This window comes from Prenolepis imparis, unplaced genomic scaffold (genome assembly GCF_030444845.1).
Source record: "Prenolepis imparis isolate NDT839.2.m4 unplaced genomic scaffold, iyPreImpa1.0 SCAF_7, whole genome shotgun sequence".
Lineage (NCBI taxonomy): Eukaryota > Metazoa > Arthropoda > Insecta > Hymenoptera > Formicidae > Prenolepis > Prenolepis imparis.
The window spans coordinates 8,604,924-8,632,291 of NW_028141165.1; the positions used below are offsets into that span (position 1 = coordinate 8,604,924).

A 27,368-nucleotide genomic window follows, 5' to 3' on the forward strand; every position below is an offset into this window, starting at 1 on the left:
TTTTGTGTTTTTTTTCATGTGTGCCTTACAAACGCTTATATATTTGGTTGTGTGTCCTCCTTGCGATAAAAGATCAAAGTTTTTTTTTCTTCTTTGCGAGCTTCGTGGTCGCAGTAATAAATCTCCATACGTCTCTAATAATAATCGGGACAATATTTAATTGTAATCGTTATAATAATAATTAATTGTGTATTATTATTCGTCTCATACGGTAGTAACATCATCGTCACTCGGCAATCGCGTCGCGCTCCCAAAAATTATTTTATCTATACATTTTTATTTTATATATATATGTATATATATACGACGCCGCTGCTGTGTTTTTTTTTCTTGCTTACGTAAATATCTCTATATGTGTGTATACCGGCAAAAAAACCGGCTCTGCGGCGGGGCGCGGTCTCTTCATCTTTTTTTTCTTTTTTATTTATTCGTTCTCTCTAATTTTACACAATCTATCGCCGCGGAACACCGAAAAAATACCAGCGCGTAAAATACACCGCGAAATACACTTTTGAACAGCTTGTCCTCCCTCTCGCAAGAGGAAAAGAGTCACCTGTTCGCCTCCTTTCGCAAAATTCGATCTGTCATAATTGCAAAAACCATGCCTTGCGAGATCAAATTCGCGCGATCGAACAGCTGATACTCTCTATAAGGGGTAAAACTACGATTGCGAGATCCTAAGAATCCGAGGATAAGAAATATTCAAAAGTTAAGCGTTCAGAGTATAATATAGATCCTTGAATTCTAAAGATTCAAAAAGGATCATGGATAGGAGGTTTTTTCCAGATCTAAGCATCCAAGGATCTCTGTCTCTTCTTCGGGGATACCGAAGATCTTAGAGCCTGATCGATACTGATAATATAATAGTATAATTTCCAAGCGAGACTTTAGAAACCAAAGATCTAAAAGATCCAATCTTATCCATGAGAAATTTCGTCCAAGCATTCGGGAACGCGAGAATCTAAGGAGATTCAAGAAGATTCCGAAAGTTTGAGAGTTCAACGAGGGTTCCAGAATCCACGAATTTGATAGCTCAAGGATCGATTGTGGGCATCGAGATTCAATTGAGAAAAAGATGGATACAATACCTCTCTCTCTCTCTATCTCTATCTCTATCTATTTCTTTTTCAGTATCGTACTGGACAAACGCGCACAACTCTGCACACATTTGCTAATTAAATTTTTTTCTTCGTTATTACAACAAACTATATACGTCGACGATCGCGCGCCGGGAAAAACCGGACGTTGTTCGCGGCAAAAGGTGCAGGCCGACTGCAAAACGCGATCTTTCATTTAGAATGCATCGATTTAGGACCCTTGCCCGGATCGGCGCGACTTGTCATTCGTGCGACCGTACAATCTCTTTCTACGTTCCACTCAATTTCTCTTTCATTCAGGCACACATACTCTCTCTCTCTCTTTCTTTTATTCGAGATTAGTAATTAGTGATAACTACCGGCTCTAATCGGCTACTAATTTCCACAGTTTTATCGCCAACTACCGCGCTATTTTTTTTTTTTTTATTTTTATAGATTGTACGGACTGATTTTATCGTCGCGCAAGTGAATCCTCTTCGTCTTCAATTACGTGAACGGCTTTTGAGAAACGTCGCGCAAATCCGGATGGGGGCCGAAAAGAAAAAAATATATCTTTCTCACTCTCATTCTCTCTCGATCGTCGACGATTGCCGGTTCGGCTAACAATATCTTACGCAATCAGGACGCACGTTAAAAAGGACGACGACGACGACAACTCACTATAAATTCTTCATCCTCAATTCACGATTATAAGGTGCCCTCGCGCACTCTACGCTTTTCTACATTTGAAATTACCTGTAATATTTCGCGCTTTCTCGCTGTCGCTCTCTTTTTCTCTTTTTCCTATCATGTCGCACGTGTCACCGGCACGTGTCACCGACGCGGATTCGATAGGCAATTCGTAAGAGTACGATCACATTAAGATCGATTCAGTGATCCGCAGATCGGAGATCGGAGAAGGAGAAGAAGAGCATAGAATGCAAGAGATCCGACTTCGTTTCTCTTTCACTTTTCCTCAGAATTTTTCACGAAAATTACATCAAGATTCTAGAGAGCCACGAAGCGTTCTCTGGAAATCTATCATAAATCTACATATTTATTACGGAGGAGAAGTACCAAAAGTGATTGAAATTATCCTGTAACTTCTGTATTAAATGCGGCTAATGCGATAGAGAGAAAGAAAGAGAGAGAGAGAAAGAGACAAAAGAAGAATTTCCACACAGCTTTTTTTTTTTAAATAATGTGACGCGATAATAATCGCCATTCAATACAGAAACGAATCGATAATTAATTATTTCGTTGGCCATGCGTTTTGCTAATTTTAATTATATCAATCGCGATATTATTTCGGTGCGTTATAGAATTGCGCATTTAATATTCAATACTTCGATCGAGGGGGCATTTTGTGAAATCGGGATATTCCGCGACGTCGCGATGCAGGATAAAGCGTTTTCATCGATTTTCCACGTCAATGTATTTGCAGCTGTCAGATGCTTAAAACGACAATTAATTATTCAATCCGCGAGAAGATATCTGATCGCGAACAAATCAGTATCGAGCATTTATTCGATTTGAAAAGAATTTTCGCGATTCGCGAAGAATCAAATACAACTGGATGAATCAGTCGCATTCATTTGACAATTCATACAGAAAAATTCTTCGAAAAATGAATCGTTCGCATTTTTTTATTGCGATCATCAGGTCATCGACTGTCGCGTTTCGCGACTTGACCATTAATTATTTCCAAGCTGATCTCTGTAGCGATTAATAATGTGTTGATCATCATCTGTGACTTGGCTGATCTTTCAACAGATCGGATTATACAGAAGTTCAAGTTTGAGAATGGCCGATGATTCGAGATACTCGGTATATTACGATATTCTTCCGGAGAGAAATCCCGTCGTCGCGAAATCATGGCAATAATCTCGCTTAGTGCCCGAAAGGAGCCACGAGCAAATTGGCTCGAGAGAGAGACCGATCGTCCGTGCACGCTTCACGTACACGCCTCATTTACCCGTCGTCGACGTGACTTCCGGCGAGATTCAACAGCCGTGGCCAAGTGCCACGGCGGCCCGTTTCCGCAACATTCCCTTATCGCTCCTTCCGTGGAAAATCGCCCTGTTCCTCGCTCCTGAGCACGTGACTCTCGGTTATGTATATGTATGTGTCAAGATGCAAGTCAAAAAATATCGCACTTCACAATGGTAATTATTATTATTAATTATAAATGTTAATTCTGATCATTCGCTACGCACGAAAAAAAATATATCTTGTGGAAATTTTTTTAAATTTTTATTACTTTATCTTATTTTTTTTTTAATATACTCATGAATGTTGAAACTTTTGTTATAAAAAATACATTGTTGGAAAAAATCAAGCTCGCGTAAATTTTTCACTTTGGAAAATCGCTGAAGGCGAAGTATCGGTTATATATCGACTATGGTTAAACGTCGACGATGTCAAGAGAGCGTGTCACCGGTGTTTTAACTTTTCAAAGAGAGCCGTGGGCTCTCTTGATCTTGCGCCAAACGGAGTGCAAAGTGCCTTTTATCTCCGTCAATATTATCTCAATGCAGACCCGAGGGACGTCAAAAGTCTTTTTTTTTTTTTTTTTTTTCAAAGTCCGACTTTCCGAGAGCCTCGGTATACGTGCTCGATTCATTGCGCTCTTCATTTTGCTGTTTAACGTAATCTTCTTAAAATGCACTTTCGTAATCTGACAAATTAGTATGAATAAATAAAAAAAAAGAAAAAAACTTTACTTTATAAAAAATAACAGATAAAGAAATACCAGGAACTGACTGCAGAGCTTTCACTTTTCTGAGAATCGTACTTTAATCTGAGAGTCCCACCGAATCCCAGCTGCCCTTCTCTCAACCTTCCTTATCGAGATTGCGTTTAAAAGCAAAAAAAAAAAAAAAACGCGAGAAAAAGCAGTAAAGGATCATTGTGTAAAAAAATACGAGAAAAAGCAAATGCGTAATTCTCTCTCTCTCTCTCTCTCTCTCTTCCTCATTTTTGAAAAAATTCGAAAATAATCTCTGTGACATCTTCTGTCAACCTCCGGTCATGTTAATCCCACAGGAGCAAGTCGCGAACTGTGAAAGGGGATTATCGATTAATTTAAATATTAATGGATGAACGAGAGATAACCTCCCTCCGTTTTTTATCCTTAGGTCCTGATATATTCCTCGATGGATCAGAGTTTCGCGTACCCAAGTTTCTTCTCGATAAATAAACCAATCGAGAGGAATGACGTCTAGAGGGATGGCCGATCGACCCTCGGAATTTTCTCACTCTTCCCGCATCATTTCTCTACGACCGCAAATCTTGCCCCGTTTGATCGATTCAAAATTTCCCGAACTCTGCCCCGGAAACGAACGAGATTATTCTACTCCCCGTAATTTTGCCAAAGTTTTCTCTTTGTCAATCTCCGAAGAATCTTTTTTGATTTATTGGAAGAACGATTAATTTTATCGTTACAATTTTAAAATCGTTTACTTTTGGAAAATAAAATTAATCGTTCTCATCAGTGCTAAGCACTAATTATGAACACGCACATGTATATTTCATAAAGTTATTTTTACAAATAATTTCAAGAGGATCTTCTCTTTTATAATAAATATAAAAATAATTATTTGCATCAATATAGATATACGATTCAATAAAAGATATTTAAATTTGAGAAGATTTCTCTTTTTGTAAATATTTCAATTATGTGACAAATCAATTTACAACGCGGTCATTTCTTAACGCATCAATTTTCAATAGAATTATAAAGTTTAAGAGGTCAGATAAAAGAAGATAGCGATCTAAAAAATGCTGTCGAAATGAGGAAGCGACGAGGTGAAAGAAAAATTTTTTATGCACACTATATCTCTTACTTGAGTTTTCCGAAAAAAAGAAGCTTCGAAAAGACTCGAGTATCACGAATGTGGCAATTAAGGGGATACAAAAATAGTCGAGAAATAAAAATTGACAAGCGACGTACGATAAACTTAACAAAATACTGCTCTTTCCATGAAAAAAAGAACATATCGAATATTACATATTTGTTATATAAATTATATAAAACTGCTATTTTTTTCAATTATTTTTAACGTGGATAGGTATGCTCATTTTAAGCGCGTATCAATTACGCAAGCATGTACATAGGCTCGTCGAATCGCGAATATATCGTGGCCGATATTATCGATTTTGCAAACCGTAGCAAGTTGTGAAACCTCGAGGTTCCGATGGGATTAATTCGGGGTGAGACACCGCGGGAACGGTGAGTCGGGGTGAAGAGAGGAGAGGCGGAAAAGGGTACTTTAATAACAACTAAGAGCGTAACTTCGCCGACGTCGTCGTGCTATTCATTCAGACGAGTTCTGAACAGCCAACGGCTTCGCTTCCGAACGAGAAAGTCGCGGCTTTTACTGCGAGTCACACGACGGTCGCTTATTGTGTCACCACCCGGGCCTTAATACGGTTCAGCGGATAAATTAATACAGGTACGATCCACCGTTCTCTGTGAGAAACGAACAATGTCGACGATCGACTGCTAATTGTGCTCGTCGAGAAATCACGTCTTCCGACGTCGGAATAATGAGCTTCTGACTTTCCGATTTTAAAGTGAATCTCATTATTGATGATTTATATAGTGTGTGATTTTGAATTATATAAATTATATAAATTATATTTTAGCCACTCTCTCAATGGAATCAATGTACTATCACTGAAAAGTGGTGAATAGTCACTGGTGATTTCAGTTATAAGTATATAGTACTGCAAATTAATGAAATCTGACTGAAAGAATCAATTAGTACTAGTAGCTGTTTTTAAATTTTATTTTATATTATAAATTTATGTAGCAATATTTTGTCTAATTGTAAGAAAAATATCTGAGTTTTGTTCATTATTTTGTGAGTTTATCATCTTAAGAGTAAAAAAATGTATTATAATTTTGAATGTGTGTTTTATTCCAAATACATATGTATGGGAGTCTCTTTCAGAAAATAGCTATTTAAAACAAATAGAAACAAGTTTAAAAATCTACATCTTGCATATATGTATATGCAATTATTATTGATTATTCGAAATCTTACTTGCCATATGATGGAGGATAAAAAATGGCGGAGCAAACTGTCAGCTTTTTCACTGAAGATCAATAAAATACTCACTGATCTTCGATGAAATCTTGTGTCAAATCAGTGACATTCTCATTGATTCAGTTTAAGAGAGCATGCTAATTAATAAAACGTAATATTCTCTTCAGTCTCGAATATTAATTATTATATATTATTAATCTACAATAAAAACTTTATTTTTTATTTCACTGAAGATTAATAAAATACTCATTGACCTTTGATCGAAATCTTGTATCAAATCAGTGATATTCTTATTGATTGGATTTAAGAGAGCATGCTAATTAACGAAAAAATGAATATCCTCTTCAATATTAATATATCCTCGATATTAATATTTATTAACAAAGTTTGTGAAAATTATTCGAATAAATTGAAATTTTTTATTTATTTTTTTTCCATCGATGGCACGCAATCTCTTCTCGTTAGCGAATTGGAGCGAGGCCGGACGCGGTTCTGTCACGCGCGCACGTGAGCGTCACGCGTGCCAGATCGTCGCACGTGCATATATGCTTCCGCGGCACGCGAGCGACCCACGCGCGCGAGAATTGATGGGTAGCTCTCGATCGGACCCCATAATCGCGATTAATTAGCGATCACCTGCGCCAAGGTGGGTGCAGCGACATGAACAATCCCGGTCTTTCGCGATCGCGAAACCGATCGAGGGACTCGATTCCTCCAGACAATATTTTCATTCAAATCTTTGCACGAGTCATTGAAGAAACGTAGAGATCGATCTATAATTTTATACAGCTAGGGTTGACAGAGAGAGCTGCAAATATTTTTTTTTTTTTGCAATTTTGATCGCACGTTATCCTGCATTTGCGACAAGTTTCGTTCAAACGAAGTGTCTTGTTTAATTCACAGATGATATAATTAAAACATTCAAGGAATGGCGTAAACAAAATTTTTCTAATTGACTTTGAGATAAAACACGAGACATGTTGGAGAAAAAAAAATCGCAATCACGTTTTTGCACGCGCGCAAACTAGCATTTGCAATTAAAGTCAACCCCCTTACACAAGAAGAGTGGCGAAAGGCGTTGAATTCAATTCCTGCTTTTAAGAATGACCATCCCTCGCGAAAAGGTCAAAGAGCGATGAAGAGAATTTTCAGAGTGCTGGAGAGTTTAGCGCCAAGCTATTAAATGAGACCTCAACCGTGTTTTGTAATCGAATATACTTCATTCTCGTTATTATTACAGTGGTACAATCAACTATACGCTACGCCACCGACTATATGCTCACACCAATACAGTCGTTTGCAAATTCGCAGTATAAGCCCGTACAAAATCGCGGAAATTCAACATAAACGAGGGGCTTCCGCGTTTTATACATTACATTGTGGAGTGGAAATAGAAATCTGATTTTTTTTTTGGAAATTTAATTATTTTCCACGGGAGCCTAGTATTAGCTGTCTGACAGCCATCTAAATTGCACCAATTAATCGAGACTACGATTAGCGCAAAAATAAAATAAAATAATATGCTCTCGAGGAAGCTGAGAATTTGACACCCATTTGAAAGCCATTAAATGACAATAACAGTAAATAAAGGTCAAATGAAGAAAGTATAAATCTACTTGTGGAAGACCAGGCGCGTCGTCGTTTCTCCGAACGCTTCAATGCTCCTTTGATTTATATTCTCGACTTTTCTTTCAAAAATTTGTCGTTTTCACTTCTACACTTTGCACACTCTGTCCTTCATCTTCTTCTTCCGTCCTTTCTCCCTTATGCTTTCTTTCGCACATTCTTTCTCTCTCTCTCTTTCTCGCTCACTCGCATATTATTCATTGTCATACCCAGTTTTGCGACAAGCATGTAATACACTACGTTATACTACGTTTTAAGAGGCCTACTTAGTAATGGGCACACACGAGGGGTTAAGATATAATACATATTATATATACATATATATATATGTATATATATATATAATACACATTATATATATTATATATTTATATATTATATATATACGTGTTTTACGCGCTTAGATACAACGGCTAATTAGTTTTACAATACGTCAACATCATTTTTGTCCGCCTGTGGTTCTTTACTAAATACCGTCTCTTTTTTTCACCCTGCTCCTCTTCCTCGTCCTCTTCTCTTTCTATCTCTTTTTTTTCTTTTTGTTAACAACAACAGACTTACTTAATTCTAATTATGTTTCTGGTTTGTTACTTTCTAAGGCCTTGTTGCTAGTACGGATCCTGCTGTCGCTAAGGCAGTGGCTCTTTTTTTCCTTTCTCTCTCTCTATATTTCTCTCACTCGCTCCTTTTTTCACACCTTCCCATTCATTCTTTCACATTTACAGACATGTGCATACATTCGACAACGAGCTTGTAGTTCGAACGACAGATCAACGATCAGCTCTTCTCCCGATAGAAGTTCGAAAATTCAATTCGCGATTCCTTCTCGGGGGGCGATTTGTCGGTGTAAACGAATATACATATATATGTTGCTGCCATTCGGAGAATCGACGTATAAAGGGAAGTTTCAAAGTTCTTCCTTAATATTTATCCCAAAATTCCGGTTAATTAATTTTTTTTCAATTCCCGTGATATTCACGTTGAGGTCACATTGTTGACGATTGCGAGTCGATTTTACGAGTTTAAGGAGACAGACGATCGATGAATTAATGACCGAAACGAAAGATTTCGATACTCGATTCACGATCGTTATCCCGTAATCTCTCGTCCGATTGATAAAAGCAAGATGAATGAAGATCCGATGATTAATGAAGTATTTAGATTGCTGGCAAGAGAAGTTGAGCGTGAAAACTGCGCGTATATCGGATTAAAAAGTCTCGATAATGTAATATAAATTCGACAGGAGAGATTTATCGAAACTAAATAATTAATTCCCCTTGATCGATTAATTATTCGCAAATGTGACTTCCAAATAAGCTCCGGACAGTTCCCCTTTTTTTTCATCTAACATTAAGTACAGTTTTTTTTAATCATCGTGTGACAAATAACGCTGAATCAGCTGATTCTTTCTCGCAAGTATTAGCGAAAATTTCACGCACACCTTATCTCTCTTAATAATTATATTTTGATTCGCATGTAAAAAGATCGTACGGTCGTCTCGAGCGGGAATATACATGTTAGGATTATTATGATATCTAATAGCGAGATAATAAGGCCGTCTCTCGCAATAACGAGGAGTATTACGAAATCTGTAGACAGCGCTGTGTTATTACTCTGCAACGAGTATTTACTGAGAGTGCACCAGCCTCGTCGAAACGAGAGAGATACGCTCATCATCGAAGAGACCCTGCCGACCGAGCGAAAATTCAACTTCTGTATCTCGATGCCGCACTATTAAGCCAATTCGCGGCCGAAGAACGCGAATCTTCTCTCGTCGAGCTTCATAAAAGGCGTTTTGTATTTCAAGTGAAAAGTATTAATTTTCGCGAATATACAATTATAAAAAATAAGTATATAACAAATATACTAAAAAATATATAATAAGTAAAATAAGTAAAAATAATTCATACGACAAAATATGAGAGATGTCATAATAAAAAAATTTGACATTTTTTATTTTTTGGGGTAATTTCATACTCTTAGAGGAGGATGCGGAATTAGAGTTTCGACAAACTCGCGCAATCACAGTCCTTCCCGGCTTGGTCAGATTAGGAGCTATTATTAATCGGACTACTATGAACCGCTTGAAGATGACAGACAGTGAAGCTGGTGTTGAATTTGCATTACCGCCCGTCTTCGATAGACGGAAACTCGCGCCGCAAAACTTTGCCCCGACATGAAATTGCTCTCAGAATCGGGGAGTTGAAGCTTCTTAATATAAATATTTCATTCCAACCAAATATATATCATTATTTATTTTTTTTACGAAGCGCTCGTAAAATTTAAAATATTCTTTTCCGAATAGGATTTTTAAATAAAATGAAAATCACACAAAATTTATTAAACTCTCGCATTTTATAACTGCGTCCAATTAGGTCAAAAGAAAGGACAGCCGAAAAATTTAAATTTAAAAAATGTTCTCTTTTCTAGATGTGTGTGTAAAATTTAAAAGAATTAAAATAATTTCGACGATAATAATTATTCTTGTTTATCTTGAAACGAACTAAAAATAGTAATCTCTTTTTAGAGAAATTCCCATATTTATATCTCTCGAGACAAACTTTTTATAACATCTTATATAAAATTATAACATCTTTGACGCGATTTTCCGCTCGATCGTCAGTCGACGTCGACATCATCGTACCTTTCGCGCCGATTTCGGGGGGAGAAAGAAGACTTTTGTCGACTTGTGGACATCCGTGTACAGGAATGTTCATCCGAGAGAAGATTTTCGGGAAGAAGCCCCGCAGACGGCAGACACGAAAGCTCGCGGTGCGTGAAATTAAATTTCAGGTCGCTCGACTCAGCCCCTTTTACTCATATTCGTGGCTCCCTGGTGTTAACCTTCCCCCTTTACCTCTTCAACCCTCTCTCTTCCCATCCACGTCTCCGCACACATCCTCGTCGCGGACGAAAGGCGGGAATACGGGCGTTTAATTTGAAATTACCGGAGCCTTTGAAATTACGTTTCGTTTGTCTACTTTTTCTTCTTCGTCTTTTTCTCTTTCTTCTTGCGCGTCAAAGCAATTTCGCGGTTTTCTCGTCGAAATTCCGCGAGATGACCGCTCCTTCTGCGCCGCCCTTTCTGCTCTTTTAACTCCCTCGCGACCCTTTTTCTCCTCTGCCTTCCATTTTGCGATCTCTCGCAACTGGGTCGCTCGCGGTAATATCGCGAGTAACGAAGTTACGAAAGCAAAGACGGTGTAGTTGAAATAAAGAAAAGGAGCGATGATGAGTGAAATTAGATTTACAGAAAATCTACCCAAATTGATGCCGAGAAACGTCCGATTAGTAATAATTTTGGCAGCTTAAAGTGCAGACCAATCAAATAAACCTATTAGTCTGTCGATCAATTTTCAACAAATTATAAGGCACAAAAGATATATTGAAATGAATTGAAATTCTCTTCTCTAACGCGGATAATGATTATTAAATCGCGATTGCTCGATATATACTCTCTGATTATTTCAAACTTTAAATTTAACCCTTAACTGGCAACTGACGAGTTAAGCATTCATTACAATCTTATAATTATATAACGTCATTAAAAATGATACGAGAATCTTTACGAACTTCAGGAACGCTTATAGAAAAATACGAGCTCTCTCTCCCATTCGCGCAATGAAAAAAATTTATTAGAGGAAGAACGAGCGAAAGAAAGGCGAAGAGATGCTTGCAAGATCGCAGGATCGTCCGAGTTATAAACAATTAAGAGTTAAATCAAATTTATTAATTCAAGAGGTCGGATGCTGGACCAATTGGAAGGTGAAAATCTTGCCCCCCTTTTCTCAGTAACCCTCCCTCTAACTGCGTTCGCCATCTCAGCTTCGTTCGAGATCGGTCTCTCAGGAAACTGCCAAAAGTGCGGGACGCAAAGACGTGGACGTCGGCGTCGTCGAGGACGACGTCGGCGTCGGTGGCCTGTTTTATGCGAACGCTATGTATCGGATGACTTGTGTGTGTATGTGTGTATATATGTGTGTGTGTGAGATCAATACGTACTCTCTAACCCTCTCTCTCTCTCTCGTTCTCGCTCCTCCCGAGAGAGGGAGCCCGCCACGACCGAAACCCGACCGGTTCCCCGACCCTGGGTTCCTCCGACCCACCTTCCACCACTCTTTCAACCCTCGCCAAGCCCGCTCCTCTCTCCGCAGTCGCTCTTCTCCGCATCCTCTCGCCACCCTTAAGCCGCCACCACCTTCTCCTTCGCTTCGTCGTCTCTCGGCTACCTTTCCTCCCCCTCCCTCCCTCTCGCGATACGTCCTTTCCTTTCGTCTCAACCCTTCCTCCCTGAGACCAGGATTTATTGCCGTTATTATTTTAACGCCCGGCGAATGATTCGCGTCGAGAGGGTTCGCGCTCGCTTGTTTCGCACGTGACGCGTCGTAAAACGCACCCCCGCAAGGAAAGAGAGAGAGCAATCTGAGACTCTCGGTGAGACTCGACTGGTACCAGGGGGGTGTTTTCGAACGGAGGGAGAGGAGAGGATGATGGCGAAAAAATAGTGGCTTCGAGAGGGGTCGAGAGGAGCCTTCGGGTTTGGTCTCCGGGAGATGTCGAGGGCGTTTAACCCCCGGGCGCCGAAAGATGTATCTTCCTCTCTCCCCCTTCGTTCCCTCGCGCCACCGTCTCCGATTTCCTTCGGTCCTCTAAAGCGAGGATCGTCTCGCACTTTCTTCCATTACTCTCCATTATCGCGCTCGTACGTAGCGATTTCCATTCGTTGTACTTTGATCAGCGAATTAAGACCGAATATTGCCGAGATATTATTATCTGTCTCCTCCTCCTCCCTCTTTTGTGCGTCATTACTCGTCTTTTATATCTGTCTCTCTACTCTTGCGTCACAATTCCTTTATTAAAACCGTCTACCTTTATTTGCGCGCTTCCTCTTACGCGTCTTCGACTTCACACGACTATTTTCGTACTCTATCGATCCGACAATTCATTAAAGTTCCACGCCATCAATCGATAAAATCTGCGGTTTTAACGTCGCGCCGTTTGAATTCACTCGGAACAAATAGCGCGAACTCGTCCCGACGAGTTTTATGTCCGAGAACGAAGTTGGGATCGATCGTGTTTACGATACTTTCGATGGCGCTCGATGATAAAAAAGCGACGGCGTGATTTTTTTTTATAGAGTCAACGGCATTCAACGACATTAATAATCGCGTTGGAAAATCGAATGGGGTGCAATAACATCCTGGATATTTTTTGGCGATCAAAGCAAAATGAAACGCGAAGGAGACACCGAGTGTCTTTATTAGCGCGAGAAATGAGAAATAAAGATTTTAATTTATTAGATAAAAATTATTAATAATTAAAAGCAAAACTTATATTAAAGATGCTAAAACTTGAATAATATAATATAAAAAAATTTTATTTTTAATTTTATTTCTATGCATGTGTAACAAATAAATATTAAATTGTTAATTTCTATTAAAAATCAAATTAATTGTAAATCATGAGAAAAAAAGAAATAATAATTATAATATAACGAAACAGAGTGTGATATCAGAATAATTCATGGCCCGGGAAACACAGGAGTCTCGATTCTCTATATCTTGACATTTTAATCAAGAAAAAATCGAGAGTCGGAAATATCGCTCGAGACGCGCCTATTAGTAAATATGCACACACCTATGTATATAAAGAGATCCGAGTATTCCCTTTCACGTTTGTCTAATCCCATATTGCGGCGTTCTACTTTACATTCCGATAATCTTTTATTCGGGATTTCCCGTGATAATGACGCGCCTTAATGATAACAACGCTATTTAAAACCTTGAATAAGCGACACGCACGAAACTATGATACGTTTTATCATCGCGCGTTCATGCGAGATAAATTTTTCGCGATAAACACGAGACCGGGTATATTTATGAAAAATTAAAAGCACTGCGGAAAAAAACGAGCGATATAGTGATTCGTTTTTAATACAAGAAGACGAATATAAAAACAAGAATCTAAGCAATGAGCAACGACAAAAGAGAGGAAGGAAAGATTCTTTTTATATTCTGCTAAAAATCCGTCAAGGCAGATATAAGCGAGCGACAGGATAAAATTAGTGACAAATATTACAAAGAACGTGCGTTATATAAAATGAGAAAAATTATAACTATATATATCGAGTTAAGACGGCGACGGAGACAATTAAAAAAAAATTGGCGAAACAGACAGAGAAGTAGAGAGAGAGAAAAAGAACAAGAAACAAGAGATTAAAACGCGTATCACGAGATTTCTTAATTCTCTTTTATGAGCGCCATGCGCGAATTGCGTCCTCCACGACTGTGTCGTCATCACCGGTATGAAATAATTGAAGAAGATGAGAGAGAGAGAGAGAGAGAGAGAGAGAGAGAGAGAGAGAGAGAGAGAGAGAGAGCGAGATAAAGAAAGGCGTTAATTTTTTTTTTTGGCAAGAACTCCCGAACACGCGTGGGGAGAATCGTCGAGAAACTTTGACGTCGCGAAATTCTTCCCGAGCAGTTTGAAGAAGTTTGCGGATAATGGATACTTTTTTCCTTATTTCAACGCAACGTTGTAATTTTATTATGCAGGTCAATTGAAGAAGGGGAAAATATGTATATATGTGTGTAAATAATTTCAGCTGATTTTATATAATCGAGCGCTTTTCCGATAAAATCGAGAAAAATACGCTTCTAAAGCTCTACCTCTTTCTATCTTTCTCTGTCTAGGAAAAAAATGTGACAATATTTCACGTCAGTATTTACGATGCAACAAAACAATATTTATGTTCATATTAACTTCGCTGTCTACTTATTATGAATGTTACGGCGCATGTTACATTCATATTTCATTTCTCGAAACGTCTTCGGCTCGAAGACGATTCAAACTTGATCTCTCTTACATAAAAGCCCGTATATTTGTAAGTTAGTGCTATTTCGCGGACGGTACCAGAATAAGATAAAGACTCGCCGTAAAGACTCTCGCGTACTCGTATCGTCGTCGTAAAGAGTTCAGACTGACAAGACGATGTAAAGGAGAAGACGGTATATATTTCGCGATATTTCGACGTTTTTATCACGGATAATGCCGGGGATAATAGCGGGATGGACGTAATTAAAATTTCAAGAGCCGAGCTGTACGAATCGCGCGCGCATTAGGAGATGTATCCGAAGGGAGGAAAGCTCGCGCGAGAGAGAACAATAGAGGGTGGATATTTATTGTTAGCGCGGCGTGCGAAAATCTCAATGCAAATAGATTCGAGCTCAAAGTTTGTCGAGTGGCTGCCGCACATTGTGAGGTATTTTCCATTTTGCGTAAAGCATCTTGTAAATTAAAAAAAAATCTGTTAATTATTCAATAAAACCGAACTACAAATGACAAGATAGCGAAATATTATATATTTATAATATAATATATTTGTAATATATATATATATATATAATTAATTATATATATTTGTATAATATTATTATATAATATTATATAAGTATATAATTAATTATATATATTATATATATATAATATTACATATAATTAAAATATTATATATAATTGCAAAATAGAAGCAGCTTCTCTGAATTTTTTGATTTTTTTTTTTTCATATACTTATTTCGTATTATACTCATTTGTTTGTCATTACAGTTGCAACAGCGGACAATCAGAATTCCGCTGTACGATCAGATATTTCTCAAAGGGATATAGACGGGGTATTTAGCAAACAACTGTATCTCTCATATATAGTCGAAAACGTACGAGAACGTCTGGTTGCATGAGTCGCGAGAGAGAGAAAGAGAGAGACGAGACTTTAATCTGCATTCTGTAAATATAGTCGGCGCGTTCCTCGTCGCATAATCAACGACGCAGAAGACTGCGAAACGAGTTTCTCACACCTCTACCGTCTGCGTTTCGTTCTTCCTCCTCCCTCGACCTCTTTCTCCCAACCCCTTTTCGCTCTTCTTCTGCTTCTGCTCTATATCTCGATTTTCCTTCGACGCGAATTTTTCACCGCGCGCGGAAAACTCGCGCACATCAGCTTCTCGCATACATCTATTCGCTACTTCCGCTACTTCCGTTCTCTCACAGATATATTTTTATCTATTTTTTTTTCTTTTTTTTCTTTTCTTTTTCTTTTTTAGTTGACTGGTCCAAAAACATTGCTTATCATTTCTTAGAGGTGAACTCCGCGAGAGAAGCGAACAATCTTTTCGCGGATCGTTCCCTTCTGGACGCGTCGACGTGGAGAGGAAATCGACCGGAAGTCGATCGAGATGATCGACAACACAATGAGAGGAAGCGATAATGAAGAGAGCATATTGCCAGGTTTGGTCGCAAACGAGGATGAGAATCAAAAGCTCGTTAATCGCTCGCGATGGCACCAAAATCATTCCAAGACATATCGATATCTCAGATACACAGACGTGTATTAAAGCTCAATTATTTAAGTGTTAACAATGCGAGATAAATTCGCGTTTTAAACTACTTGCATTCTCCACGTGATATCTTGTACGGAATTGTGTTTTCCACATTTTACTTTGAAGCGGAATGAATTTCGCAAACTCGAGGAGGAACATCGGAGGTAAAGATTGCCACTTCGCTCTAATAAATTTGCAATTGTCATAGAAGCACGGATATCGAAGTGTCCTTCGCGCGTCTTTCGGACCCTTCAATCCTAACATCGCCGATCCAAGTCGATTGAACGAACGTCTAGTTAAATTCTCGGGAACAAATCGGGCGCGATCGATCGTGTTTAGCGTGTCAATAGTACGACGAAGTAAATAATTGCGTTGCACGTGCGGGTGGCTCGACAAGAGGGAATCCCGGCGAATTTCCGCGAACGGCAAGACTGATGATTAATCTGGCGCCATCGGCAAACTTCGCGCGCGCGCAAGTAAATAATTAATAAACTAATTAGCATCGATCCGCTTGTGCACAATCTTCTTCCGCCCACGTGTCGCCGCGTATCGATCGGGGAAGAAGGGAGGAAGGGGGCTCGTTCCCTTACTCGATCTTCGAGAGGACCCCGTGTCATCTTTTCCTCTCACATAGTACCCGCTTTTTCCCCTCTCCCTCTCGCTCTACTTAAATTCCGTGTACTTACGAGGGCTTTTAAGGCTCATGTATTCCTACACGACGTCAATCTATGTACGTATACATATATATATATGTAAAATAAATATATATATATGTATATGTGTGTGTATACAGTGCCGTGTCTCAAGTTCCGGAGTTGCACGCATCTTAAGACATAGAAAAGATGGTAATAAGGAGGGAGAATGTGATTTCGGCTCCGAAAGAACACCGTCGGCTATTTTTTTTTATATCTCTAGATGGAGACCCTTGGCGATACATTTTTTCTTTGCTCTCTAACATCAGACACGTGTAAGGCTTTAAATTATATTCACTCAGACGCCTCTGGCGTTCGAGGCCGCGTTAAGACTTTTCAAGATATATGTATACGCGACGTCGGAGCTCTCGAGATAAGGCACTCTGTATACACGAGAGCGAGATACATTTATACGCACATATACAATATTGTAGACGCATTGGTTGGACAGAGATCTTTCTCTCTCGCTTTCTCCTTAAACTCAACATGCATGTTACTCTACGCTTTTTCGCAAGTTCCGTCGCTTCTTCCGTTCCTCGATCGCTCCCTGGTGCCATTAGCAGTCAGTTAATTGCCATTAATTAAGGACCGTCGAGAATCACCGTCATTTACCGTCTTGTACCGTGAACGTCACCCCGAGAACGTAGTTAATAATATCGAAACAAAGACGGAGAACCGTTCAATTACTCGATTTAGAAGGTAACTCAATTTCGGAGTTTTAAAGCGTACACGCGGTCCGAATCATGAAGAGAGAGCTCGTTTAGAAAAGCAGCCCGGAGCCCCGACTTGAGAGAGACCTCAAACGGTCTTTAGACATTCAGGTCTGAATTATATTAAGTGGCTGATGAAAACGCGGACGGTATATAAAAGGAACTGCTGGAAATTGCGGATTGTTCCGTGCAAGAATGTCGAGAGATGAAGAAAGGAAGGAAGATAGAGAAGAGGGAACCTTAACGTAGCTCTTATAGACAGACCGAGTCTTCTCTCTCTCTCTTTGCGTCGAATTATCCGCAAATACTATTATCCATTTGTAACGCAGTTAACCCCCAACTGCGAACGACGCGGTTTCGCAGCGCAACGAGAATTGCGATCAGTGCGCGACCGGAATTTCCGGCTGCAGAAGCTGACCGCAGGTCGCGTCCTTCCCTCCTCCGCTTCTCGATGTCCTTAAACGGATCTGTCGATCGAGAGCGAGGGATAAGGACGCGAGGGAAACAGAAATGGGATAGATAAAGGAGAGGGACACCTCTCTCTCTGTGTAGGCATAAAGTGACGGCGCGATCGACGTTCTCTTTGCGGATGGAATTTAGAAAAACATAAGCGAGAGACGGAAGAGTAGAGGTAAAAAAAAAAAAAAAAGAGAAAAAAAAAGAGATAATACGAGAAAGGGAGGAGGAAGAGCGAATCCTACATATTGGTAAATTGACGTGCGAGCGACGTGTTTCTCGAACATCCGTCCGCGAAAAGGATCGGAGACAGAGATAGATAGAGAAGAGGAAGAGAGAGAAAGTGAGAGGGGCTGACCTGTCGAGGCTCGGGGTAGTGTAAATTTCTACGAGCTGCCAGGTGTTCGATCTTCTTGACCGCTCTCGGAACTTGTCCACTTAACCCTCAACTTTACCCGTGCCACCGCTACTTGCCAAGAATTCTGGAACAAATGGGCCATCGTAAAAATTACAAAACGCAATTTCTCAACTTCTCTCACAATATTACACGAGATTTTTTTTCTTTTTTTTTCTTTTTTTTTTTTGCGGAACAGAACGGAACGGAGTTAATCGCAGAGAGTAAATCGGGGGACTTCCCGGTCGATTGCCTCGTATTCGCGTCCGCCATCGTTTTTCTCGCACACATACACACTGTGTTCTCTAATTTTCTTTTTGTCTTTTTTTATGTGTGTGTTTAGCACACGCACGCGTACATCCCCTTTTGCCCTTCGGCAACACGCTTCTTTTGTAATTTACATAATACGCATACACACACACCCACACACCCACACACAACCGCGAATATCCATTACGCGTACACACGAGTACGTATATTTACATGCGCGCGAAAGAAAATCGAAGGTAGAGGAAAACTCTCGAAGATATAAGGAAAACTCTCGATTACTCGTGATCGATATACAACTTTTCCCTCTGTCTCTCCTTGTCTTTCTATCTTTCTATCTATTTCGTTCTTCGAAACTGCTCACATATATTCCTGTTTGCTATTTCGTTTATATATATATGTATATATACATATGTATATTATATATATATATAAACGATAGTATATACCTAATTTTTTCATGTATTTATATTACTTATATATTCTCTTTTTCTTTTTTTCCTGTGGATGGCGATGCTCTACAATTAAATCTCTCTCTGTAACGTCCATGTTTCTATCTTATAAGTGTAAATTGGTAACAATCACATATTAGACAATGTTTAACAATACAGTTAACACACGCGCGAAGCCAAACGTTTCTCTCTTTTTTTTCTCATTCTCATTCTTTCTCTCTCTTTTTGTTGCTCTGTGATGTTCAACGAACACACCCTATTCTCTTGCACGATTTCCTGCAATTACAATGATGACTACGTCCTCTCTCTTTCTCTCCATCTATTCTCCCATCCCTCTCTTACACTCTCACCCTCTTTTTTTCTGTACTTATGCAATAATGACTCTGCCCTTCCACTGTTTGCTATTTACTCTGCCGCGTATTGACGCTTTTTCTTCCCGCTTTCCTTCCCGGTTCTTATCGCGCAGATCTCAGACGTTGTAATCAATTAGATGAAATGCACTTCTTAATTCGAGGAATTTCTATCGCAATTAATCTCACGGAATGGAAAGAGTGTTTCTTTAACTTTTCAATTTTCCCACCACCACTAACGTACGTCTGCTTTGAAGCTCTATTATTATCGAAAAAAAATTCCTAACGCAAATACAACTGAATTACGTTCGTCAATTAATATCGCGAGAATTTTCCGCATTTTACTCGCGCGAGAGAGAGAAAAAGAGAGACACCCATTTATTCTTCGTGCCACGAATATTTTCTCGTGCACACACAACGCGCGTTCATCTATTCACAATTTCTCAGCGATAGATTCCAGCGAGAACATTTTAGCGTTCCCGCTAGACCGAGTAAATAGCGAACGGTCGATCCGGGATGGACGATCGTAACTCACCCCCGCAACAATTTCCTCCCTCCCCACGTGATGCACTTACGTCTATATGAATATAGACGCGTAAAACACATACTAACGTCGTGGTTCTCGTCCCTGAGAGCATCAATTTGCCCCGTTCAATTTTTTTGAGATAACAGAAATTAAGGGTGTATTTATGTCAATTATGAATTTTACGAAGGAGAGAGAATTTGAACAACCACTTGAATTTATCTTGAATTTTGTCAAAAAACGAACGAATAAATCTCGGATTTATATAATATAATTATATTAAAATTTATATAATATAATTATATTAAAATTACATTATATGTACAGTGTAATATATTATATTACATTGAGACGTATAAAGAAATTGTAATAATATTTCTTTCTCTCTACAGAGAGAGAGAGAGAGAGAGAGAGAGAGAGAGAGAGAAAATTCCGAGACTTTCAAGAAAATAATTTCAAAGAGTTGGGAACTACTCGAGTAGTAAACAACGGGAGAGATGCATCTCCGCAATTGCCAAGTTTAGGGCTTTAGGGATTCGATTTTTCCATCCTGTTAGTCGGATCCAACTGTCCAATGTCTCCCTATCAAATTATTCGCCGAATTAAGAATTCGAGCAAACGGGTTGTTTTGGACCGACAATGGACGTTTCTCCGCGACGCGGCGTAACAGATTATAAACGGATTCGGCGACGATTAATCAAAGCGCGACGCGCGCATTCTGACTCAGCAGCCGGAGGGTGCCCGTTTTTCTTCCCCTTCGCCCCATCACCATCGCGTGTTCCTTTCGCATCGATCGAACTTGATTGCAAAATTATGCTCTCCGGAGAGCTTCGCTCCCTTCGGCGTAATTAGGCCGCGTTTACATCCGCGTCAAACAATTTCCCCGGTATTAATTATTAACGCGAGATTGCGAAACGTCCGTCCGGTTCGTTCATCTCAAAGTTAAACTTTGCGCGTTCAACTTTTCAACCTGAGGAGAGAGAGGTGTTAAAAACAACAATCGCAATGAGAAGCTTTTCAATTTCTAACTTCGGAAATTAAATTCTTGAGAAAACAACAGAAGGTAACGAGCCTGATGAAATATGCTACACAGTTGACAGATAAATATATTAAATATTTAAACGCGTATTAATTGTAATAATAATAATTTTACGACGTTACGTATATACATGGACTATAATTCAATTATAATTATACAAATGCAGGAGCTAAATATCCGTAAACACATTTTGTAATATAATATTGGATTACGCACTTTTCGGGCGTGAAATTCGGAGAAACTCGATCAATTTTCACCGATCTCCGGAAATTACGATCCAAGGAGAGAGAAATAGAGAGAGAGAGGAAATACGATGAGAAATCTCCTCGACAGAGAAAAAAAAAGAGAGAAAGAAACGAGTCGAGGTGGTTACCTCCCTCTCGTCGTCGTACCAGAAAGAGGCGTTATTTCTCAAGTCGAATCACCTGGTCGAACCGACTGGAAACAGGTGTACGATTTCGCGCAAGATACGATTTCCTTCGCCGTCGTCTTCCGCGCAATGCAGTCGCACTAAACGGGAACGACTTGAACAGTCTATTCATGTGTGTGTATGTGTGTGTGTTTGTGTGTGAGATGTGTGTATGTTTGAAAGTGGCATGTGTCTTCCTAAGAGATCGGGGCTACGACGATCCGCTAAATCGAACCGCCGCACCCCAGTTTTCCTCCGAGATGGCAGATAGATATTTTATATATATATATGTATGTATATATACAGATACATTTCTTATGAGAGGCTGTCTTTTTTTCCTCCCTTCTCTGTCAGTGTTCCACCCTCGCGTGGCTTCACTCAGTTCAACAACGAGAAACAACACAAACAAGTAACAGCACGATTTCTTTAGGCGGTGGGCGAATTTGTGCGTATCGTGTGATCTTCCTCTCTTCCTTCTACTTCTTCCCCTACTGTCTTCATCCCTCTTCGTCGTCCTCTTCTACTTCTGCGTTTAACTCGATGTGATCGAAGACTTTATTCTGCGCTTCTTATGTATTCACATAATCGAAAACACCTTTTCTTCTTTTTTTTAATTTCTTTTTATTTTATCGTGATCGAGGACATTCTCTCCTTGCCCCACGTTTTATTTTACATCAAAGATAATAACGCGCGCGCGTTATTTTTTTGTCCTGTTTTCAAAAAATTCGGTTATACCAAGTCTTTTATAACACGAGCGGAACGAGAGATCCGCTCTCCCCTCGGGATTCAAATTTCCTTTGGTTAATATACCCTGCCCGTTAGTCGCGCGTTCTCTTGTCGATTCATCCCCCGGACGAAGCCTTTTCCTCCGTTTGCATAGCTTTAACTTCACGTACCTTTATTTCTCGCGCTTCTCTCTTCCGTTCGATGGAGATTCGTAGGATTTTATTCTTCGGTATATATTGCTCGGTAAAAAGTGGCTGAAAACCTAACTCTCGCACGCTCCTGATATCTCCTTTCGCGTTTATTTAGAATTTCCACATTAGTGCGATTAAAATTCTTATTGTCTCCACCCCCAAAAATCGACTCGCAATCGACTTCTGATCTTATCTACGCAAGATATTCCATTTCGAAAAGATCCCCGAAAGCTATGAGCGGCAAAAGCGCGCGCAATCTTCCACAAAAAGATTTTTCCAATAACAAAAAAGAGGAGAAATACAAAAATCAAAGAAGACCAATAATAGGAAAACGAAAAAAAAAAAAAAAAACGAAATGGAGAACGCAAACGTAACAGGTAAAGGGAGAAAGCGCGATCGATACTCGAAACGTAATGAACTTGTCGCGTGAAATTCGAAAGGAAGAACCGATGGACCAGGGAATATGACACTTGAAAATCACGGCACAAGCCTAGAGAAAGAATCAAAGAAACCCTGACACCTTCTTCGCGCGAAGCGAAATCGCCAACCATCCTACTATCTACTACCGCGCAAACCTTTCACGGGTCCAACTCGCCCTTCCGCATGGTCGATCTCGATAATCGAACGCACCGAACGGCAGATCGAAAGCTGCAACGTCGAGAGCCGAGGACTTCTCGGAATCTCGCGTTTTCACCGGACGCGACGAAAAAAAACTTAAAATTCCACCCCTCCCATCCTGGTGGATCTCCGTTTCCATCTCGGTAAAATCATCCACGATGACTCTCGCGTCGTCCAACGTTCTCATCCTCTCTCGCGTCTTTTCTCTCATTCATACACACACGCATACATGTACACATACACATACAGCACACCCTGTTCACTTCGACTCTCATCAGTTCTCTCTCATTACAATTCTCTATAGTTTTATATTTACGGTTATTATTTACGGTAATGTCTAAACGAACACATATTATATCTCGATAACGCCGTGCTTATTTATCATCCCCGTGCCACGCGTTTTTTTTATTCCCTTCCCTCCTCCAAACCCTCCAGCAGGCCCAACCAGACCGACTATACAAGAATACATCAGCCTCCTACTTAGTGCGTTCAAGAGACCTCCTTTCGACCGTTCTTTCGCCGCGAAGAAACTATCTATCTACGGTTTTTTTTCTTTTTTAATGCTACCTCGTTAAAGTTTAACAACTTATGCTCCTCTGTGTTATGTATGTGTGTTATTTTTTTTGTGTGCCTGTATGTCTACCTTTGTCGGCTCTTACGTCTGTCATCTCCTCTTTCTTCTCTTTTTGTCACCCTCTTTCACTCTTTCTCCCTCTCTTTCTCTCGTTCTCTCTCTCACACACTTGTTCTCTCGCTCTTTCATTCTGTGTGTAACGTAATTTAATGTGTAATAATAATAATCGTATCGTTATTATTCTATCGTTTACTTTAACGTTACTCTTTTCAATCGTTTTTTTCTCTCTTTATATATATAATATATTTATATATTTATATCGTTTACTCCTTTATTTAATCTTCATTATATTATTTCATCATTATCATTATTATTAACTATTATTATTTATTATTCATTATTTTATTTTGTTTTATTCATTATTATTGTATTATTATCATTATTATTAGCGCTAGACGTTACGTTTCCTTCGTTCTCAGTTGTTCTTGTTTTTGTGGTTGATGTTGTTGTTGTTCTTTGTTGTTCTCCCTTTTGCTCCAATCTGCGGAATCGAATTCGTCGACGAGATCGTCCTCGCGCTCCTCCGCTTCGTCCCTTCGCCTTCTTAATGCTATCCTTTCCTGCCTCCGGCTATTTTCGCGCGGTGTTGGTGTTCTTTCTACCCGTGCAACATCCTTAGAGAACATCTAGATCTCTAAATCCTCCGTGTCTTCTCGCGTTTGTGCTCTCGACACGGCGTGTGTTCCATTTTTTTAAATTTTTTTTACATCGGTTTGTCCTCGATCGAGTCTCGCTTCGATCGAACCCTGTGTACTTCTCTCGGAGTACCGGGGAAGGGCATACTCCGCGAAGGGCAGGCTCTCGCGGAGATACCGAAGATAGAAAAAAACCCGTACGATCCTGCGTAATCCAGGAAAGCGAATCTGGCCCGCCTCTATGGCGGATCCTTCCTGGACGTCGCCTTGGCCGAACTCGCGACGTCCGTCTCGAGAACTCCGCTGGGACCCCTTCCTCGCCGGCGTCCTCGACGACGCGTCCCGTGTTGTACCGCCATTGTAAAACGTTTCCCCCGGACGAAGAATAATCCCGGATCCTGTCCCGAGTGCCGGGTCGACCCGCACTTCCGCCACCGGCGCCACAACCAGCACCAGCACCACCACCACCAATCGTCGTCGCGACGACACCGACACTTCGCCGCGAACTTGAGGAACAGCACGAGGACCGCGGTCGACGCGTCGCGCAGGATGGATCGCCAGGACGCGACGCCGCCGCGACGGGGAAGTTTCCAGCGAAAGTGCCGGCTGCTGGATCTCCTCCAGGACCTCCACCACCACCATCCGCGACGACGACACTTGGTCACCGCCCGTCTGGGCATCCAGAGGATGAACAGGAGGCATCGCACGATGGAAGCGTGCCGGTAGAACATCCCGGCCGAGCGTGAACCGAAGGCGGAAACGCGAAGATCGTTGAGAGTCCTTCGCAGAACGAACACGCCCGGCAGACCGGAACCGATTAGCCGAAAAAGACCGAAGGGGCTCCAGAAAGTGGACGCGAGGAGGTTGTATTGCAGCGCGTTCGCGGGGAGGGAAATTAAGATCGAGTAGAGCCAGAGGAGCTGGAGGACGATCGGCGGGCTCGAGCGACCGGGCGAAGACGCGCTTGGTATCGAGCCGATGCGGCCGCTGCCGCAAAACAACGTCTCCTGTTTGCCGGCGGTGGTGGTCGACGATGACGTCGGGGTGCTGGACGAGGAAGATGCGGTACTCGTTTCCTGGCCGTCGTCGGCGGGCCCGCGCTCCGTGGACGCTTCTGGTTGCGAGCCCGAATACTGACCTGCGGCCAGAAAAACGAGGATCGATCCAAGAACCAACCCAGGGAATATTATAAAAGGAAAAACTCGCGTTCTCCAATCTTTTCAGGAGCTGTGTCAAGTTTAACAGCTACGTCGAATTATATTTAAATATTTAAACATATTTGCGAGTTTAAATATCTTTACGGTTCGCATAAATAAAATAAAAAATTTTGCTCTTTCTCGAAATTCCTTGTTCTGTCAAATTTTTAAAATCGATCATTAATATTGATCGCGAACCAAGACGAGAGACTTGCCTGTAGGACCAGACTGAAGGGCAGCAGTGTCGCACTGGGGAGCCGTCCAGGGGTCCTGTAACCTGACATGTTTCCACGGCTCTTCACAGTTGGTGCAGATACCCGATATTGACGCGTCCTTGGCGCACACGTGGAAGCAGCACTCGCTGCCATCGGTGTTGTGCAATGCCCTCGCGGCGTGCTCGCCGATCTCGGGGATGTTCGGGTCTGAAATTATTGCGTTTTCCAACGACCTCGTGCATGGACGGTCGATCGTCGCCTTTCGAAATAACGTTGGGAGAAAGGGGAGGGTTGCGAGGTAGCGAGCAGGAGGAAAACTCGTAAAGCTTCGTGAATTGTATTCATTTCTCGATGCTTTCCTTCGAGGGAAGAGAGGAAAAGGTTCTCTTGCGTTTGCGGAATGCGTCGTAAAATCAAAAAGCATCGTAAGGTCGTCCGCATAGAGAGTCGCGCTTCCGTAAAGTTCAACGCTTTTTCTCTGTATATGTCTGTGCGCTTTCGATTATTATTTCCAAGTCTTGTCACATAAGCAAATCCGAATTTAAATCTTGATTAAAGACGGTACGAGTTAATTGCTAATTTGATTCATCAGATTTTCCGTAAAGGCAAATTCAACATAAATTAGTTAGAGAGCAATCTTTTCAAGAACACACACACAGGCTCTCATTAACAACCAATTGGCAATCCTTACAAAAATATTAGTAATCACAATCACCAGAAATAATCGCCAAATTACTAATTTACTATATTTGTGAATTTACACATTTCCCTTTTTCTTTTAAACTCTGTACTACTTTTTTAATTGTTTTATTTTTATAATTTCTTCTCTCGCGGCTGAGCATTTATATCGTCTTAAATACCGCGTTTTAAAGTCTCATCTAATCGCAAAGAGAGACGACGGCATATAAATGACGAAAGAAAGAAAGATTTCTCCGAGATTTCATTACGGAAATGCGACAGCGAACGGGGTGAAGGGCAGTTGAATTGCATTTCGAGCACCGAGATTACATCCAACGATCTTGGAGCGCCCGCGCCCGTGTAAAGGGACAAAAGGAATGCTCGATAAAGCGTCCGATCTTTCAATAACCGGGCGACACGCGTCCCATTTAACGCGGTTTATACCCAAAAGTGGCGCGGCATTCCTCCGTCGCGCCGTTTCGAGCCCCGTGTGACGAGAGATTAAAAAAATGAGGAGAGAGAAAAAAAACGACGAGGGATATTCGACGGTTCGGACATTCGCCCATGAGCTCGGTAATATCAACCCTTTTACGCTCCGCACGACGATATAAACAGAGAGGAAACTCTCTCCCTGGCTCTCGTATAAAATTACACGGTCAATTTCTCTCGCAAAGAGAGAGGAAGATGTAGATTATTGCATTACACGCGTTTATCTCTTCTTCAACGATAATTAATAATTATCTAACTGATATCGTAATTTGGTAAAATTGTGATATTAATTTGATAAACACATTTTATAAATTTCTTTCTTTATTTATCGTATTTTTAATACGCATCCGATATCAGAGAATATCCGTAAAGAGTCGAGATTACTGAGTCTCAACCAGGTTGACAGTTGAAGAGCATTTATATTGCACTGGAGGAAAAAAACAGAAACGTCAGAGAGGAACGAATAAAAATGGAAAATTCACATATATTATTCATTGCGTTATTTATGGGAATTTACGTGAGCCTGAAATATTATTGGTCACATTATGGTGTGCGGCAATAACAAT

General features: G+C 40.5%; 1 protein-coding gene across 1 annotated transcript in view; it reads right to left on the bottom strand.

The window, feature by feature from the left end:
* Positions 1–3,706: 3,706 nt before the first annotated feature.
* Positions 3,707–27,368, bottom strand: part of Mid1 (calcium-permeable channel component Mid1) — an 82,794-nt gene continuing 59,132 nt past the window's right edge. The window contains exons 3-4 of the mRNA XM_083042079.1: positions 25,636–25,842; positions 3,707–25,362 (exon numbers count right to left, since the gene is read on the bottom strand). Of these exons, the coding sequence (XP_082898205.1) occupies positions 24,464–25,362; positions 25,636–25,842 (1,106 nt within the window). The 3' untranslated portion in view covers positions 3,707–24,463. The remainder of the gene's footprint in view (positions 25,363–25,635; positions 25,843–27,368) is intronic.